The sequence below is a fragment of the Oncorhynchus mykiss genome, chromosome 3, assembly GCF_057628025.1.
Source record: "Oncorhynchus mykiss isolate SJ-2025 chromosome 3, ASM5762802v1, whole genome shotgun sequence".
NCBI classification, from domain to species: Eukaryota; Metazoa; Chordata; class Actinopteri; order Salmoniformes; family Salmonidae; genus Oncorhynchus; species Oncorhynchus mykiss.
The window spans coordinates 34,774,035-34,794,507 of NC_143024.1; the positions used below are offsets into that span (position 1 = coordinate 34,774,035).

The following is a 20,473-nucleotide window of genomic DNA, read 5'->3' on the forward strand; positions in this document are numbered from 1 at the left end:
AATAAATAGGAACACGTGTCATAAAGATACCTTTTATTTAGTACATTTTACACTGCATTGTAACAACAGTAAAGTCAAAAGGTCAGGAGTAACACTCCTGTCAGCCTGCACTATGGCTGCTACTCTGGCAGCACTGTGAGGAGACAGTATCTCCTAACCACAGATCTTTAGCAGCTATTCCTGCCCCACCGTTAACAAGGTCGTAAACCTCGGCTCAGACAATATGTGTGAATCCCACTGTGGTGGTGGGGGGCGGGGCTGCAGAATGCGACCAGGAAGAGAGGTCATTCTCGGCAGCTCCAGCAAACAGCTACCTTCACAAACACACACAGTGACAGCTGTCAACATCTGTGTTTATATTTAACGCTGTGTTCCCTATGGGTACACTCTCTAAGTGAGAAATCCACCAATGTTACATCTCTGATCTGTCTGCTAAACCATGGTTCTGGGGCTTCAGTTCTACAGTACAGTGTGATTTAGACTAGAGGATACAGGTTTTCACTTCCTGGTCTTTGATCCAGCTGGCTCATTGGGCAGAGTGTTTTGTGGCGATCAATTTACATGGAAAATGCACTCTGTGCAAAATAAAACATTTTCCACCCGTCCACACCCACAATCCAATCCACTTCACCCTAACACACCCTCTCCTGACCCCACTGCCCTCCTCAGTCTTTCCAAGGAATGCTGCAGACAGATTGCATGATATGATTTACACTTCAGCACACTATTCCCAGTTCTCCAGATAGTCATCGCTCCCGGTTTTTCTCAGACTGTAGACGTTACATCCCCTCTTCCAAAAAGCACACTGTGAATCATTGCCCAGAACCGTGATGTCATCTCAGCTCAACCAGACTTCTTTTGTATTGGTAGACATCCTGGGGAGTATGAATCCATCTATGCACCGTTGTCACGATTAACGTATCGCTATTTTCCTATTGTATGTTTCCACTCAGCCGACATCTCTCTCTGGCACACTTTGGGTTGTTAATCATTTGAGCAGTCAGATAGCAATAGAGTGTAGGTGGCGTGAGTTCCTTCGTGGAACTAAAGTAGTGGCTCCCCTGGGATTCTGACTCTAGTTTTCAGGCATGTTTTGTTTTCTCTCCCCCCTCCCTTCTCTCTCTCCCCCACTCTCTCTCTCTCCCCCACTCTGTCCCTCGGAGGATGACATGATCTCAAATCATCTGCGGTTGCAGTTTATTCCTCAGATGTGTGAATAAAGACGGTTATTATCATCCTGGATCTGTGTTCAGTCAACAGACCGCTGCCAACCTCGGTTGAGTCAACATGTTTCTCCATCAACATCCAGGATAGCAGCACTCCTTTGAAGTGGTTCTGCATTCTGGAGCGCTATTGGGGTCTATCTGTGCACGACAATGTCGACTTGATGATTTTATACTGTAGATAAAGAGAGGACACTTTTTTCTCACAAAAAGTTAGGAGAAAGTCAGGATGTCAACACCTGTAGGCAATGCCCTTAACTGCTAAACCTCCCCATGCTAACAATTTTTTTAACTAAGCGTATTTACCCCAGCTGTTATGTTTCAGGACAGTGCTGGGTATGGAACTGGGGGCTTTAGATAGAAAGGTGACTGAGGTGAAGTGTCCTACCTTGTAGTTGCGGCAGGTGGGGTTAAAAGCGTTGGTCCCACAGGCAAATAGCGTCTCATCGTTGCGTGGAACCAGAACTTTGATGTAGTTGTAGCACTCATCCTGTCAAAGGGAAACAGCTGGGTTTCAGGAGATGGCAATGTGACTACTGGCTGCTGGTGTTATCACCCCACCTGCAGTGACATTGCACAGCTTATTATGCACTGAATGGCATTTTGCTGAGGGCACACACACACACACACACACACACAAAACCTCCCTCTCAGTCATACTTCTGTTCTTATTCTTGTCATTACCATAATCCCTGTGCTGATCTCTATGGTTTCACTAGAGCTCTGGGAGGCTGGCACTGCTTGTGCCAGAGACTGGTTCTGGAACTACAGATACCTGTGGTGCTGATTTTGATAAGCAATCTATGCTATTGTTAGTGCTACCCTCCCACATCGCAGACCAGACAGTGGGAGAGCGAGAAACAGAGAGAAAGAAAGGGAGAGAGATACTCACGCTGTTCTTCCCCCTCACTGTGCATTTATCCACATCTTTTGTCTTCCAAGTCAATTTCTGCAACACACAGACAGACAACCAACTGTCAGAGCAAGAAAGAGACCCTTTTTTCACCCAGCCATTCAAATGCTATTAGGAGACAGCTATAATGAAAATCTCATCAAGGTCAATTAAGCTTCTGACAAACAAACATCTGAAAACACACGAGGAGCTGTGTCTAACCTTGTCAGCGTGCAACTAAAAACTATTGTTCCTCTACAATCCATCTCCCATACAATACATCCCAATCCACCTGTACTTCGTAACAACAAGACATCTCTATGGATAATTAGACCAACAAGAAGATCAAGGAATGAGAAAGGAATCTGCAATGCATTCCTATGGGAAGTAGATTGCCCTGATACTAGCTATCTATGGTCCTCCTGGACGTCCTTATCTCCTAGCATTGGCCCCACAGTGGGCCCCCGCTAGTGGAGTGAATAGGAAGAGATCCATCAACTTGTTAACAAGGTTGCCTGGTTGAAGGTGGTTTAATGCACTGCCCACCAGTGCAGATCCACTGTTCCACTGCCGACTGACTGGGAGGGTGTTTTGCTGATCCCGCTGTCCTCCCTGCAGGAGCTCCAAACTCATCAACACCATGGGGCATGCTGGGAAATAAGATTTATCCAGAGACTAAGGTGAAATCCCTATTTTGGCTCAAAACTCAACTGCTACCCTTCTGGGCCTTAAAGTGGAGTGAAATGTATCCCCCAAGGCTCTTCTCACTTCCCTATTGAAGATCCAATATGATAGGATAAATAGGATAGACGTCAGCAATATGATAATACTTCCCCCTAGACCTCTGGCAGAGAGAGGTGGAGTTAGCTATTTATCGCTTTTGCCCATCCAGGCCTTTGATATACAGTATCTCTGAGTTGGGGATCATGGTGGGCCTGGTGAGGAGACTGGGGATTAGAACTGAAACTGGGCCATAGAAAAGGAATAGATCTATGATGAAGCAGACTGTGGGTTTTTGATTATGACTCAGGCGCACACTAATGAGCTCACTGAGACAGATAAGAAGCATGGGAAGGTGATAAAGCCAGGTTAGTATTATGGCTGATGACCATCTACTAGTCCTGGCCCACTAGCTTTTCTGAACGCTGTGTCCCCTGCTCGCCTAGCGTAGTAGTGACTACCGAAAGCCACCCTGACTCACCTATTGCTGCTCTTTAAAAAAAAAAAGCCATTTTTTCTCCCCAATTTTGTGGTATCCAATTGTTTTAGTAGCTACTATCTTGTCTCATCGCTACAACTCCCGTACGGGCTCAGGAGAGACGAAGGTTGAAAGTCATGCGTCCTCCGATACACAACCCAACCAAGCCGCACTGCTTCTTAACACAGCGCGCATCCAACCCGGAAGCCAGCCGCACCAATATGTCGGAGGATACACCGTGCACCTGGCAACCTTGGTTACCGCGCACTGCGCCCGGCCCGCCACAGGAGTCACTGGTGCGCGATGAGACAAGGACATCCCTACCGGCCAAGCCCTCCCTAACCCGGACGACGCTAGGCCAATTGTGCGTCGCCCCACGGACCTCCCGGTCGTGGCCGGTTACGACAGAGCCTGGGCGCGAACCCAGAGTCTCTGATGGCACAGCTGGCGCTGCAGTACAGCGCCCTTAACCACTGCGCCACTCAGGAGGCCCCTATTGCTAGTCTTTTGACCCTATGGTCACTCGGCTACACAGCTGATGCCCCTAATTTTATTTACCTGTTGGCCCCAGCCTCAAATTCAGGTCCTGTATGCACCTAACTGATCCACTCTGCCCATTCATCGCCATTTACCCGTTGTTGTCTTACCTCTCCTGATCAACACCTGTGATTGCTTTATGCCTCTCTCTACTGTCAATATTTTTTTTTTTATTTAACCAGGTAGGCTAGTTGAGAACAAGTTCTCATTTGCAACTGCGACCTGGCATATGCCTTGACTACGGCTGTCTTGGCTAGTTCTTATTATTTTATTTCACTGTAGAGCACTCAGTCCCGCTCACCTTGCCTTAGATATCTCTTTTGTCCCACCCCACACACATGCATAGACCTCACCTGGCTTAAATGGTGCCTCTAGAGACGAAACCTCTCTCATCGTCCCTCAACGCCTAGGTTTACCTCCACTGTACTCACATCCTACCAAACCATTGTCTGTTCATGCCCTGAATCTATTCTACCATGCCCAGAAATCTGGTCCTTTTATTCTCAACGCACTAGACAACCAGTTCTTATAGCCTTTAGCCGTACCCTTATCCTACTCCTCCTAAATTCCTCTGGTGATGTAGAGGTTAACCCAGGCCCTGTAGTCCCCAATTCCACTTCTATTCCCCAGGCGCTCTCATTTGTTGACTTCCGTAACCGTAAAAGCCGGGGTTTCATGCATGTTAACATCAGAAGCCTCCTCCCTAAGTGTGTTTTATTCACTGCTTTAGCAAACTCCACCAACCCTGATGTCTTAGCCATGTCTGAATCCTGGCTTAGGAAGGCCACCAAAAATTCTGACATTTCCATCCCAAACTACAACATTTTCTGCCAAGATAGAACTGCCAAAGGGGGTGGAGTTGCAATCTACCGCAGAGATAGTCTGTAGATTTCGGTCATGCTATCCAGGTCTGTACCAAAACAGTTTGAGCTCCTACTTTTAAAAATCCACCTTTTCAGAAATAAGTCTCTCATTGTTTCCGCTTGTTATAGACCCCCCTCAGCCCCCAGCTGTGCCCTGGACACCATATGTGAATTAACTGCCCCCCAATTATCTTTAGAGTTTGTACTGTTAGGTGACCTAAACTTGGATATGCTTAACACCCCGGCCGTCCTACAATCAAAGCTAGATGCCTTCAATCTCACACAAATTATCAAGTAACCTAGCAGGTACAACCCTAAATCCGTAAACACGGGCACCCTCATAGATATCATCCTGACCAACTTGCCTTCCAAATACACCTCTGCTGTCTTCAACCAGGATCTCAGCGATCACTGCCTCATTGCCTGCGTCCGTAATGGGTCCGCAGTCAAACGACCACCCCTCATCACGGTCACCCCTCATCACTCTCATCACTGTCAAACGCTCCCTAAAACACTTCAGTAAGCAGGCCTTTCTAAGCAGGCCTTTCTAATCGACCTGGCCCGGATATCCTGGAAGGATATTGACCTCATTCCGTCAGTAGAGGATACCTGGATATTATTTAAAAGTGCTTTCCTCACCATCAAATGTGAACTAAGAACAGATATAGCCCTTGGTTTAAAATCTGGACTCCTTTGGCCACCTCTCCTTCCAGTTCTCTGCTGCCAATGACTGGAACGAATTGCAAAAATCACTGAAGCTGGAGACTTACATCTCCCTCACTAACTTCAAGAATCAGCTGTCAGAGCAGCTTACCAATCATTACACCTGTACACAGCCCATCTGTAAATAGCCCACCCAACTACCTCATCCCCAATACTATAATTTTTTAACCCTTTTCACCCCAGTATCTCTACTTGCACATTCATCTTCTGCAAATCTATCACTCCAGTGTTAATTGCTAAATTGTAATTTTTTCACCACTATGGCCTATTTATTGCCTTACCTCCCTAATCTTACTACATTTGCACACACTGTATATAGATTTTTATATTGTGTTATTGACTGTACATTTGTTTATCCCATGTGTAACTCTGTGTTGTTGTTTGTGTCGCACTGCTTTGCTTTGTCTTGGCCAGATCGCAGTTATAAATGAGAACTTGTTCTCAACCGGCCTGGTTAAATAAAGGTGAAATAAGAAAAATACACTATGTACTATGCAATGCACATATTGTTAGTGCTCCTAACTTCTTTTAAAATACATACGTTCTCTTCTGACAATTCTCTGCACTACACATCATTCTGCTCATGTATTTCCACTGCAATCAAATACATTGATGTTGAGTGGGTCCCTTATGGAGATGACTCATGCTGTAAATGAATCTAAATACAATAGTGACAAGCAAACACAAACCCAGGCCTTAAAGTGATTTTTGTTTAAGAGCAATCGTGTTTGACAAATGGGATTCAGATGGAAGAGAGAGAGCACAGCACTTCAAAACCAGGAGTGCGCGACATAACTTCTATTGGATATCTGTCTGTAGTGAAATGGCTTTGTATCTGCTTGAATGAAGAGACTGGCTGAGTAAGAAGAAAACGACACAAATAACCTATTTTTAAAAGATGAGCAGAAAAGTAGGAGCCATTGAACCACCAGTAATGCTCTTATGTTCAGCCAGCTGCAATGATACACTACTCTATGACCCTTGAGGTCATGACTCATGTAAACAATGTGTTTGTGAGACAACATAAGGCTTACCTGTTGTGGGACGATCTGCTCAGAGGAGGCGCTGAGACTGATAGCAAACACATGATCCCTGTAAGAGGTCAAAGGTCAGAAAACATTTGAAGATGTCTCCTCTCTGCCCTGAAACCCAATCCCACCACACCACACCCAAGCTGCCTGTTCTTAGCCTAAATTAGATTGATTAGGGTCAGTCACACAGTTCTTTAACACAGGCTTATTGATGTAGAAGGGCTTCTTGCTGAGCCTGAGGTACCTTTTACATAATAAACCTACAGTATGACAATATGAATGTAACGGGAGCTATCCAATACGGTTGACTGATACAATGACAGAAATACTACAAAGGGATTCAATGAAGAGTAGTCAATACAGGGTTAATGTAAGGCAGTCCAGTGCATTGAAGATGAGAGAACAATACTGAGAGGCGTGTTGACTGACCTGGCTGCGATGTAGAGCATGTGGTTGATCCGGAGCATCCTCTGGAAGTCCAGGCCCAGTCGTACTGTATCGTTGTCCGACATGAGGCCATGGAAGCTTGGGTACAGGTAGGAGTCTGCATGGGGAGGGGGAAAGAGTAGCAAGCTCAGTTCAGTGACAGTGTTAATATCCATAACGACAAACCAAGCACTAAAGAAATCAAGGGTGTGAATCTGAAAATAAGGTGTATTCAAGCACAAAAATAAAGATTGTTTGAGAAAGTACAAGAGAGCGAGAGAGAAAATAGGTTGTTGACTTGATATAACCCTCTGATTGCAGTATGCTTTCTCAGCTTCTATTTTGTATGCTTTTCCTTTGCCCCACATTTGCTGCAGATGCCCAGATTGTAATTTGTTCTAACTGTCATGTGGTTGTTAATGTGGGCTATCCCATGACTCTATTCTGTGCTGCTAGAGATAATACACTTAACTGTAAATTAAGAGGGGGAAGCGGGAAGCATCTCTAGACCCTAAGTTTATCACAAGAGCTATACAAAACAAAAACACTGTAACAACTGGGACATGCTTAAACCACCTGACCAAGTACTAAAGCAATGGGAATCACGAAATCTTCCTCAGATTATTACCAAACACCCCCAAAAATGCTACTCTCCTCGATGTTATCCCCACAAATAATCCTGATCTGTATCAGTCTGGTGTTTTCTGTATTGACCGTAGTGATCACTGTTTTACAGCCTGCGTTCGTAATGGCTGCTCAGCGAAACAACCTGTCCTGCTTTGTCATAGACGCTTGCTGAAAAACTTTAATGAGCAAGCCTTCCTTCATGAACTGGCCTCTGTAAAATGGTATAGAATCAGCTTGATCCCCTCTGTCGAAGACGCTTGGACCATCTTTTTTGATATTTTCAGTGGTATTGTTAACTTCTTGGTGACAGGGGGGCAGTTTTGAGTAGCTTGGAATGAATAAGGTGCCCAAAGTAAACTGCTTGCTATATTATTAGTAGTATTGGATAGAAAATACTCCGATGTTTCTAAAACTGTTTGAATGATGTCTGTGAGTATAACAGAACTCATATGGCAGGCGAAAACCTGAGAAAAATCCAACCAGGAAGTAGGAAATCTGAGGCTTGTAGGTTTTCAAAGCTTGGCCTATCGAATACACAGTATCTATGGAGCCATTTTTCACTTCCTAAGGCTTCCACTAGATGTCAACCTTCTTTAGAAACTTGTTTGAGGATTCTACTATAAAGGAGGGGCTCATGAGACCTGTTTGAGTCAGTGGTCTGGCAGAGTGTCTTGGTCTCATGATGCGCGGTCACGAGAGTTAGCTTTTCTTCAGACAGGAATTCTCCAGTTGGAACATTATTGAACATTTATTTTGAAAACATCCTAAAGATTGATTCTATAATTAGTTTGACAGGTTTCTACGGACTGTTATATAACTTTAACTTTTCGTCCGACGTTCTGCTGGACCTGCACGCGCGTTTGGATTTGTTTACCAAACACCCTAACAAAAAGATCTATTTGGACATAAATTATGGACATTATCGAACAAATCAAGCATTTATTGTGGACCTGGGATTCCTGGGAGTGCATTCTGATATAGATCATCAAAGTTAAGTGAATATTTCAAATGCTATTTTTGACTAATGTTGACTACCCAATATGGCGGATATCGCTTTGGCTTCTTTATTGTCTGAACGCTGTTCTCAGATTATTGCATGGTTTGCTATTTACGTAAAGTTTTTTTTAAATCTGACACAGCAGTTGCATTAAGGAGAAGTATATATCTAATTCCATGTATAATAGTCGTATCTTTATCAATGTTTACTATGAGTATTTCTGTCATTTGATGGGGCTCTAAGCTAAATCTTTGCATGTTTTAGAACTACTGAACGTAACACGCCAATGTAAAATGAGATTTTTTTATATAAATATGCACTTTACCGAACAAAACATAAATGTATTGTGTAACAATTACAGTCCTATGAAGTCCTATGAATGTCATCTGATGAAGATCATCAAAGGTTAGTGATTAATTTTATCTTTATTTGTGCTTTTTGTGACTCTCTTTGGCTGGAAAAATGGCTGTGTTTATTCTGTGGCTTGGTGGTGATCTAACATAATCGTTTGTGGAGCTTTCGCTGTAAAGCATTTTTGAAATCAGACAGTGGCTGGATTAAGAGGAATTGTATCTTTAAAATGTTGCCTAATACTTGTTGTTTGAGAAATTTGATTTATGAGATTTATGTTGTTTCGTATTTGTTGCCCTGCAATTTCACTGGCTGTTGGCGAGGGGTTCAACAAACACGCCCCCATAAAGGAAATTAAAATTAAAAACAGGTTCAGCCCCTGGTTCGACCGTAATCTTGCAGAATTACTCCACCTCAAGAATTGCATTTGGCGAAAGGCTCGGCACATACATACTCACGCTGACTGGCTCCTGTTCAGGCAAATGAGAAATAAATACACCCAGGCTATCTGGAAGTCCAAAGTTAGTTACTTTAAGGAGCAGTTCTCTCTCTGTGGGTCTAACCCCAAGAAGTTCAGGAAAACGGTTAAAGACGTGGAGAATTAACACCCCTCCTCACAGCTGCCCATGTCCCTTAATGTTGATGTGGTTGTTACTAACAATAAGCACATGGCTGAGTTCTTTAATCACCACTTCATTAAGTCAGGTTTCCTATTTGACTCAGCCATGCCTCCTTGCCCATCCAAAATTTCCTCATCTCCCTTCTAATGCGACTAGCCCTGATGCTCCTCCCTCTTTTCCCCCTGCCCCGCTACAAAGTTTCTCCCTGCAGGTGGTCACTAGGTGCTAAAGGAGCTCCTTAAACTTCATCTAAAAAAACATCTGGGTCAGATGGTTTAGACCCTTTCTTCTTTAAGGTTGCTGCCCCAATCATCGCCAAGCCTATCTCTGATCTTTTTAACCTGTCTCTCCTCTCTGGTGAGGTTCCCATTGCTTGGAAGGCAGCCACAGTTTGTCATGTATTTAAAGGGGGAGATAAAGCTGATCCTAACTGTTGTAGGCCTCTTTCTATGTTTATGAAAAGTGTTGGGAAAAAATGTTAATAATCAACTGGCTTTCTTGATGTCTATAGTATTCTCTCTGGTATGCAATCTGGTTTCCACTCAGGTTATGGATGTGTCACTGCAACCTTAAAGGTCCTCAATGATGTCACCATTGCCCTTGATTTTAAGCGATGTTGTGCTGCTATTTTTATTGACTTGGCTGAAGCTTTTGATACGGTAGACCATTCCATTCCTGTCGGCTAAGGAGATCTGGTGTCTCTGGGGGGGTCTTTGGCCTGGTTTGCTAACTACCTCTCTCGAAGAGTGCGGTGTATGAAGTCAGGACATCTGCTGTCTCAGCCACTGCCTGTCACCAAGGGAGTACCCCAAGGCTCGATCCTAGGCCCCATGCTCTTCTCAATTTACATCAACAAGATAGCTCAGGCAGTAGGAAGTGCTCTCATCCACTTATATGCAGATGATACTCATTTATACTCAGCTGGCCCCTCCCCGGATGTTGTGTTAAATGCTCTACAACAAAGTTTTCTTGGTGTTCAACAAGATTTCTCTGCCCTTAACCTTGTTCTGAACACCACCAAAACAAAGGTCATGTGGTTTGGATGAAGAATGTTCCTCTCCCCACAAGTGTGATTACTACCTCTGGGGGTTTAGAGCTTGAGGTAGTCACCTCATACAAGTACTTGGGAGTATGGCTAGACGGTACACTGTCCTTCTTTCAGCACATATCAAAGCTACAGGCTAAAGTTAAATCTAGACTTGGTTTCCTCTATCGTAATTGCTCCTCTCTCACCCCAGCTGCCAAACGAACTGATTCAGATGACCATCCTACCCATTCTAAATTACAGAGACGTATTTTATAGATCGGCAGGTAAGGGTGCTCTCGAGTGGCTAGATGTCCTTTACCATTCGGCCATCAAATTTGCCACCAATGCTCCTTATAGGACACATCGCTGCACTCTATACTCCTCTATAAACTGGTCATCTCTGTATTACCCGTTGCAAGACCCACTGGTTGATGCTTATTTATAAAACCCTTTTAGGCCTCACTCCCCCCTATCTGAGATATCTACCGCAGCCCTCATCCTCCACATACAACACCCGTTCTGCCAGTCACATTCTGTTAAAGGTCCCCAAAGCACATACATCCCTGTGTCGCATCTTTTCAGTTCGCTGCAGCTAGCGACTGGAACGAGCTGCAAAAAAGACTCAAACTGGCCAGTTTAATCTCAATCTCTTCATTCAAAGACTCAATCATGGACACTCTTACTGACAGTTGTGGCTGCTTTGTGTGATGTATTGTTGTCTCTACCTTCTTGCCCTTTGCGCTGTTGTCTGTGCCCAATAATGTTTGTACCATGTTTTGTGCTGCTACCATGTTGTGTTGCTACCATGTTGTTGTCATGTTGTGTTGCCATGCTATGTTGTGTTGTGTTGTCTTAGGTCTCTCTTTATGTAGTGTTGTCTCTCTTTATGTAGTGTTGTCTCTATGTAGTGTTGTCTCTCTTGTCGTGATGTGTGTTTGGTCATATATTTATTATTATTTTTTTAATCCCAGCCTCCGTCCCCGCTGGAGGCCTAATGCCTTTTGGTAGGCCGTCATTGCAAATCAGAAATTGTTCTTAACTGAGTTGCCTAGTTAAATCAAAATCAATCCGTCGAGGCTGGCCTGTGACCATCTTCTCTCCCATAGTGCTGCATTAACTGTTCAGGCCAGGGGTATCAAACATATGGCCCATGGGTCGGAGGGGGTACGACCCCTGGGAAAAATGAGTTTGACACCCCTGGCTTAGGCCTTCCTGTCCAACTTGGCTTTTGTAGCTGAATTAGCAGACCTCTAAAATGGGACACTATCTGAAATTACAATCTTCTCGGGGGAAGCATCTTTCCCCCAACCAAGCAAGTCCAACTCGACTGTTTAAAGATTTCAACTCGGGGGTGATTGGGTCAAGCAGAGCAGTGATTCGCTGTGGGGCAGAAAGGGAGAGGGATAACTCCACCTCGGCGACCTCTCGTCCCTTTAATTACTCCTCAGCACTTTCACTTCCTTCAAAGTTTTGGGCGCCACGTCGCCATGGAAACCTCTAACCCAGTTCCTCCAATTAGCCTCTGCGAGGGAGATGATTCCGGCGGTGGAGCTGGGCGCTGGATGTATTACCATACATAATGGACATCCTGGGGAGTTGTGAGGGGTTCTGACGCCCAGACACCTTCAGACCTGCTGACAAATGGCCCTCATTACACCTGAGATGGGCTCCACATATAGATCTATTAGTGTGGCTATTTATGCAAATGTTCCACTCCTCCAGATAGATCAATTAAAGCGCCAGGCCTTAGTCCCTGTCAACTCTTAAATAAAGGATGAGGCTGGCGACTGCAAACGCCAGGACCTCCTTACCACACCTCCTACTGATTAGGTGCCACTGATGGGCTGTACGTGTGGTCCAATCAGATTTTGTATTATGTCATATAGCTAAAATGTATAGCTATTTTATTTTGATAGTCGTAATTATGTATTTGAACAGGGATGCCCAACCCTCTTCCTGGAGATCTACTGTCCTGTAAGTTCAGTCCAACCCTAATTTAGCATATCTGATTCAGCTAGTTAAGATCTTGTTGAGCAGCTAATTCGTAGAATCAGGTGTGTTAAATTAGGGTTGGATTGAAAACCCACAGGACGGTAGATCTCCAGGAAGAGGGTTGGGCAGCCCTGTACTGACGTAGATCTGTAAGACGACTGACAAAATATGTGTACATACAACATCAGAACTTCATGCCCCCCTGAACTAAGAAGCAACATTGCATCATGACGGGCTTGCACTCACGTTCTCTCCCCACAATGCTGATTGGCTCCAGGTCCTGGGGGAAGGGTGTGACTCCCATGGCCAGGTGAGGTAAGAGGGCTGTGAGGGCTAGAGCCAGGCCCACCGCCAGAAGGGGGAGGGGCCGAGGCGACCCGGGCACCAGCCTCATTTTGGCAGGGGTTCACCACACCTCACCAGAACAGCATGGCCAACAGCAGGCACACCACCACCTAGAAGAGGAGAGAGAGTGAGAACAGGTTAACCTAGCTACAACCAAAGTTAGCTGTACCCATATCTGTTAAAATGGTCACAGGCTAATGTGAATGACTACAACAGCAGCATCGGTTTCATAATGATCACTATAATTCTGCCATCAAGTTCTACAGTAGCTGTTGGAACTTTCTGAGTTTGGATGCTAAGCTCTCATTAGCATGCGATGCACATTGCCAGTGCGGCATTGTGATTGAATGTTAGCTGAACTGTGATGGCAGTGTGAACACACACACAGAGACAGAGACAGAGACAGAGACAGAGAGAGAGAGAGAGAGAGAGAGAGAGAGAGAGAGAGAGAGAGAGAGAGAGAGAGAGAGAGAGAGAGAGACAGGAACGGAGAGAGAGGTGAGGCCACAAGGGCCCCTGACTGGGACACCTGGCTCATTTACTCCCAGCCTTCAGTCTTTCACAGGTGACTTCACACAATTAACCACCGCCCCCACAAGGGAACGCGACTCCCTCTGTCTGCACCAAGACACCAGGCCCAAGGGGAGGCGACAGGTACCCACGTTCACCTAATATACAAAACAAACTATAAACTATAAATTGTTGACTAGATGGGAAAAATGAGCAGTTCCTGTAAGAAGGTCAGAAGATTCAAGTTTGAGCAAAGTTTGCTCTCTGCATTATTAATCACTCAGGTAAGCTATGCGTCAGACCTGAATTGTCGCGAAATGCTAATTTCCACATCTGCTTGATTTCTGAGACGAGACCGGGACAGATGGATGCAGATTGCGCAGGGATTTGTTCAACTAAATCTCCAGAATGCTGTGACCTGTGTTTTGGCACCAACTTAATAAGGGCAGCGTGTCCTCTAAGGGTTTCAACTCAGCATAGCCCAGATTGATGTACTGCACCAATGAGATCCTGCCACACAGCTTTTAAATGGGGAGCCGAAAACAAAGTCAACAGAGATATGAACCCCATCAATATTGATAACGGGCTGCCTCATTCTGATTCAGAGGAGACGGTTGCATTTAGCGATGAGGTCAAGCGATGATCACAGTGTCATAAATCGAGGGGAGGCGGTGTCTGCTCCTGTTTACTTCAGGAATTACCGCCTCCTGCCTGTCCTGCCTGGGCAATATATGAGGACATTACTCCCAATGGATTAACTCACAGGCTTTTAGGCTTCTCAGAGGAGGCAGACAGCTTGAGCAAACAGGATATGATGCTGTGGCTTCCTGTCTGAGCAGGCCAAACAGCATGTCCCCCTAACACCATTGTCACCCCATCTAACCTGAATCTATCATTGAAGATCTAAGATCTTAGTACATGCTCTGATGGTTGAGCAATGCCCTCAAGTTAAAGAGTAGGCCCACATTTATACTGCTTATGCAAATGCTTGAGGGATCTTGAAATATAAAAAAAACACTTGGTAAAGTTGCAGCTAAAAACCATGCTAAATAAACTCCACAAAACTATGAAATTATTTGCATAACTGTCTCTCTGCTCTCATGAATATGCATAGACTAGACCGACGATCATAAACATGTAGAGTGCGAAAATCAAAGGTTATGGAGATGGGGCAGAGATCAAATATCGACAAATCAACATTTATCCAATGGCTATAAAGCCAGGAAAATGCAAATATGACTCACAACAAGACAAGCACAGTGCCTGCAGGAGCTTAGGCAAGACAGTCCAACAAATGCACTGACCCTACAGACCCTCTGAGGCTTCTGTACCTTCCACAGACTTCCACACAAAGGCACTGAGTGGATGAGCTTCTTGGCGTGTTTATCAGCAGCACCCTGAAGAGTTGCCGTTTCTGTTTGTGAAGTTCTCCACACGTTGACGAGCCTCACAGCTGGGGATGGATGTGGAGCTTGTGGAAGTGGAAAATGCTATTACGAAATGCACAACGTAATCCAATTCAGTCCTAGCTACAGTAATGTAATATAAACCAGCATAAGTCCCTTTGATCTGCTGCATACACTGTTGTTCTGGGGTTCACTTCCAGACGGGTGCTGGTGGTGGGGATTTGGCAAGGAGCCTTTATCTAGGGCTTGATGATAGTGACATGGTAGAAAGAACCCTATCATGTAGACTTGAAACGTACTGTATGTGAGGCACGTCCAGTCTTTCATGCTGAGTGAGTGACAGATGTGATGCTAAGCATCACTGCGAGAGCAGGGGCCGACTTCCACCTCTTTATAAGACATGCATAGACAGTCGACAGTGACAAAGTCAACATCTTTGGAAGGTGCAAAAGGGACAGAGACTCAGAGGCTCACTATGCTCAATACCCATAAAGCCAATGGCTTAATTTAACAGTGTTTTAAGATGTGGTTTTACAAATATATTTGGGGACTGCCTTCAATTGCCCTGCATGTGGAGCATCTAATGTGTTCATGTGTTTTATCGCCTCAACCCGTAAATTCTTCAGCTTCTTCTCAATGGGATATTTCTTGATCTAAAACTGGATCCAGCTGCTACCGCCACACCGAATGCCGCCCGCCAAAACATGCCAGTTCACAAACCCACCGCACCCTCCCCATAAACATGTAAACCATGGAGCACCCTTCAGGAATGTGTTGCTCTCCTTTTTCTTTCTCTAATCAATTGCCTTTTACAGAGTGAATGGGGAGGCAGGCTGATGAGCTGACAGCTGTCGATGGGAAATAAGCCACTGCGACCCACACTCTCTCTGTGTTCTGTTTTGGATGGTAGGTGTGGGATCATTTTGTTTTTAATGAACTGGACTTGTCAAGCCATCTGGGAGATACTGGCAGTTGGTCCTCTTTGTAGGGCAAGGAATTGAGGGCCGCTGGGGCCGCACATTGATTATCTGACATTCATTTGGATTAGACCAGTGCTGGTTCTGTGGTTTGATGAGATGTCTTCAGTCTGGTGGTTTGAGGGTTTTTCACAGCACTGTGCGAAAAGGGAACTTCATGATGAGAAAATGGGAGCCTTTATGAGTGGTGGATGAGGCCACGGTGTCATCTTTAAAAAGGATCCATTTTAATTCATACATAAACAAGTCAATCTTTATGACCCAGCTTCAGTTTGGCCAGGGACCACTGTTCCATAAAAAGATGCAATTAGATATTAAATGTAAATGTAATCCTCAAATCAACTGCTTTATGCACCTGTCTGCTCCAGGGATGTTTATTTTCTGCCAACACCTGTCATTCAAACTAAATCGAGGCGCATTATCCCAATGCAGACCCACCCCCTCTGATATGCTGTGACCTCACAAACTGAACACCGCTGACATTTCACTGGGGGGGAGGCTAATCCCTTCATTGTTTCGGATAACAGGGCAATAGCTAACCAACACCTCTCACCTCCCGCCTCTGTGCCTTGGGATGCCACAGGGCCCCTGAGAAGTAGGAATTGAATGAGTCCACCCCCAGTATACATGGGCCTACATAATGAGGGTGCATGTCTCTGGCCATGGACCATTACCCACCCGGGGCTTTGCTGGGGACTCTCACATCACCATGGCGATGAGCAGGGACAGGGGGCCAGATGATCTGCCGCAGAATGTGTGTGTGGTCGGAGTGTGTAGCCCTTTGTGGATGTGTGTCTACCTCATTTGGGAAAGGGAACGCTGCCATGCCTGTTAAGCTCTCTGACCATGTATCCCCTGACTGTCGTGACTTTTCTCTGGTTTGTTTACTTTCAGTGATCCAATGATCTTCACAACTCATAGCTGAAGAACCATATTGTTTATTCAAGACTGAGGTTACCTCAGGAATTGGCACTCAGTTTTCTTTTCATTCCGACAAACAAGTTTGACCAACACCTTATACATTTTCTGCTGTGCAAAAACAACTTCATTGGAAGAAAACTCATCCAAGACATGCATCTTGTGAGTGACCTTGCGCTACAAAAGATCCCGTTGTTAAGAATGGGCAACATTGTCCTTACCCTACTCTCAGAGAGTTAATCTGACTGTCGATGTCTGAACACTGTCCCATGATGCACCATCACAAGGCTGAAGATTTGCTGCTGCACAGAGACCGTTTTCTAGTCTCACACACAACTCTCCTCTTACCCCGAGACATCCACTCTCCTACAGAGTACTCACAGTGTGGCAGCATTGAATGCAGCTGATGAGTCACATATGGTTTTCAGGAAGTATGATGCTCCTCTTATCACTCTGAATTCTCAACTCTCTGCCTTCGGTAAATTTTGTGTTACATGCTACTTCTCAACAAGACCCTCAACTTCCCGGGGCCCTTTCAACTATCTACATGACCCCCTCAGACAGAGGAACTTCGCTAATTAGATTTCCAATGGCTAACCACACAGACGCCGATGAGGCAAATTGGAATTGGGATCAAGGAGCATTGGGCAATAATTGGGGAACAGACCCCGCAGGACACGGAGGAGATTTCTATGGGTGACTTTCAGACGACTACTATTGGTGGTGCTAGGAGTTCATCCTACTGTTGCTCGTAAATTAACTTAGTTTAAGCCTGGAGACTTTGAAAGCACCTCTACGAGTTCAACCACATCTAGCAAGGCCAGCAGGCTTCAGGCCGTTTATAGCCTCTGCTGGTGTAACTACTTTCACAGTAGTTTTAAACATTTCTTTATCAGTTACTTCTGAATTCTACTTTCAGTTGGGGCAGGAGTGCAACAATGTCAGGGTCAGAGTTGCAATATTGGCAGGGTTTGACAGACCAAGTTCTGGGAATGAAGTCAACACTTGAACAAGATGAGGGACAGAAACTTAAACTTGCTGTTGAATAACAACATGTCAGTTGAAGTTGATGGGGAATTTCAGAGGCCCTGTAGTAGCAACATGAGAGCGGCTCAAGGGGGGTCTTAGAAAGCTCTATTAGCATGCCGGGTCAAGAGGGAGTGACGGCTGGCTGCTTTCCTTTTGGCCCCCATAGTCCCTTAGTTCTGGAATTTGCATTTCAAACTGATGGGGGCAGTGTCGTGGATTCTCTCCTTATAGTCTTTATCTGAACAGTTGCATGGGCAGGAGGAAAGAGGTTGGGGGAAGGGAGCGAAGATGTGGGGCACCATGGCATCCAGGGTGAGATGTGTCTGTCAGTGGAGGTCAGGACCCTCCCTGCCATCACTGCCACTCAACTTGCCTCAAAGGGATGCTGTGATGCCCTCCTCACCCATAGGGTTCAGACAAAGTGACGGGTCGTCCTGTGAGATGGGCCATCTATTGTCAACCTACGTAGGAGAGCTCTATGCCGTCCACATGGAAGGGTCCCCACAGATTAAAGCCTGTTTGTTAGCCACGGGCAGCACATCAAGCCTCCAACTCATCCCCACCAGCTCCTCTCTGTAGTAATGATGTTGGACTGAATCAAGTTGACAGTGAGAATCAACTAAAGTTGTACTGTAGGAAGAAGTGATACTGTACAAAGTCAGTGCAAAAACATGTTCAGTAACCCTGGGCTGAAGGCCCTCTAAAAATGGGACAAAGGGAGTCCCTAAACATTAGGTTGAAATATCGCATCAATGTTCAAGGACCGAGAGATGTTGACAACCAAAACACACAACAGCAGAAAAATAACTGGCACCCATTACTTTCTGTTTACTTGTATCAATCTCTGAGAAAAGTGCCTCTGCCACCAGTCTGGGCCTAAACCTGTAAGGCATCCCGCCACAGTGGACGAGCTGGCCAGACTTCAGAAAGGGATCTATGCGAGACACAGACACTGAGACGGTCGTCTGATCGATCGGGAGAACTGCTGAGAGTGTCATCCATCGTCTTTGTGTCTACTTGAGATGAAAAAAGCCCCAAAGGCTATCAGCGAGAGAGAGATCAGACGCACATTAATGTTATCCTCTACATTTGTCTGCCTTGTCTTCATTATTTATTTTTATCTTCAGACAAGCCCTGTAATTCACAGGCAAATCCCTCTCTCTCTATCCATCCATCTACAGTTGAAGTCGGAAGTTTACAAACACAGTTTTTCAACCATTCCACATATTTTTTGTTAACAAACTATAGTTTTGGCAAGTCAGTTACTATACTATACTTTGTGCATGACAAGTCATTTTTCCAACAATTGTTTACAGACAGATTATTTCACTTATAATTCACTGTATCACAATTCCAGCTGGTCAGAAGTTTATATACACTAAGTTGACAGTGCCTTTAACCTCTTGAAGCTAGGGGGCACTATTTTTATGTTTGGAAAAATAACGTTCCCCAAGTAAACGGCCTATTTCTCAAGACCAGATGATAGAATATGCATATAATTGACAGATTAGGATAGAAAACGCTCTAAAGTTTCCAAAACTGTCAAAATATTGTCTGTAAGTATAACAGAACTGATATTGCAGGCAAAACCCTGAGAAAAATCAAACCAGGAAGTGGCTTCTATTTTGAAAACTCCATGTTCCATAGCCTCCCATTGCTCCATTTAAAGGGATATCAACCAGATTCATTTTCCTATCGCTTCTTCAAGGTATCAACAGTCTTCAGACATAGTTTCAGTCTTTTATTTTGAAAAATGAGCCAGAAAGATAACATCGCGTCAGGTGGTCACATGAGTTTTGCTCGCGCAACAGAGTTCGGACATCCATTTCCTTTCCCTATCCTACTGAACAAGACATTTGCAGTTGATATATTATCGATTATATATTTTAAAAACAACCCGAGGATTGATTATAAAAAACGTTTGACATGTTTCTATGGACATTACGGATATTATTTGGAATTTGTCTGCGTTGTCGTGACCGCTCTTTCCTGTGGATTTCTGAACATAACGTGACAAACATACAGAGGTATTTTGGATATAAAAATAATCTTTATGGAACAAAAGGAACATCTGTTGTGTAACTGGGAGTCTCGTGAGTGAAAACATCCAAAGATCAAAGGTAAACGATTCATTTGATTTCTTTTCTGATTTGTGACCAAGCTACCTGATGCTAAGTGTACTTAATGTTTTGTCATGAGATCGATAAACTTACACAAACGCTTGGATTGCTTTCGCTGTAAAGCATAATTTCAAAATCTGAGATGACAGGTGGATTAACAAAAGGCTAAACTGTGTTTTGCAATATTGCACTTGTGATTTCATGAATATGAATATTTTTAGTAATATTATTTGACTGGGGCGCTATGCTATTCAGCGGTTGCTGATGACAATTATCCCGCTTAAGGGATGGGTAGAGTCAAGTAAACAGCTTGGAAAATTCCAGAAAATTATGTCATGGCTTTAGAAGCTTCTGACAGGCTAAATGACATCATTTGAGCCAATTGGAGGTGAACCTGTGAATGTATTTAAAGGCCTACCTTCAAACTCAGTACCTCTTTGAATGGGAAAATCAAAAGAAATCAGCCAAGACCACAGAAAAATAATTGTAGACCTCCACAAGTCTGTTTCATCCTTGGGAGCAATTTACAACGACTGAAGGTACCACGTTCATCTGTACAAATAATAGTATGCAAGTATAAACACCATGGGACCACGCAGCCATCATACCGCTCCAGAAGGAGAGGCATTCTGTCTCCTAGAGATGAAGGTACTTTGGTGCG

The 20,473-nt window shown here is 44.5% G+C and overlaps 1 protein-coding gene across 9 annotated transcripts in view; it reads right to left on the minus strand.

Moving 5' to 3' along the window:
* LOC110514498 (semaphorin-6D) overlaps window positions 1–20,473 on the minus strand; it is a 155,759-nt gene that overhangs the window by 31,795 nt on the left and 103,491 nt on the right. For all 9 annotated transcript variants that reach the window (XM_036972497.2, XM_036972455.2, XM_090229027.1 and 6 more), the window contains 5 exons: window positions 12,754–12,962; window positions 6,897–7,011; window positions 6,471–6,528; window positions 2,116–2,172; window positions 1,612–1,713 (listed from right to left, as the gene is read on the minus strand). In XM_036972497.2, coding sequence (XP_036828392.1) covers window positions 1,612–1,713; window positions 2,116–2,172; window positions 6,471–6,528; window positions 6,897–7,011; window positions 12,754–12,901 — 480 coding nt within the window. In that variant the 5' untranslated portion in view covers window positions 12,902–12,962. The remainder of the gene's footprint in view (window positions 1–1,611; window positions 1,714–2,115; window positions 2,173–6,470; window positions 6,529–6,896; window positions 7,012–12,753; window positions 12,963–20,473) is intronic.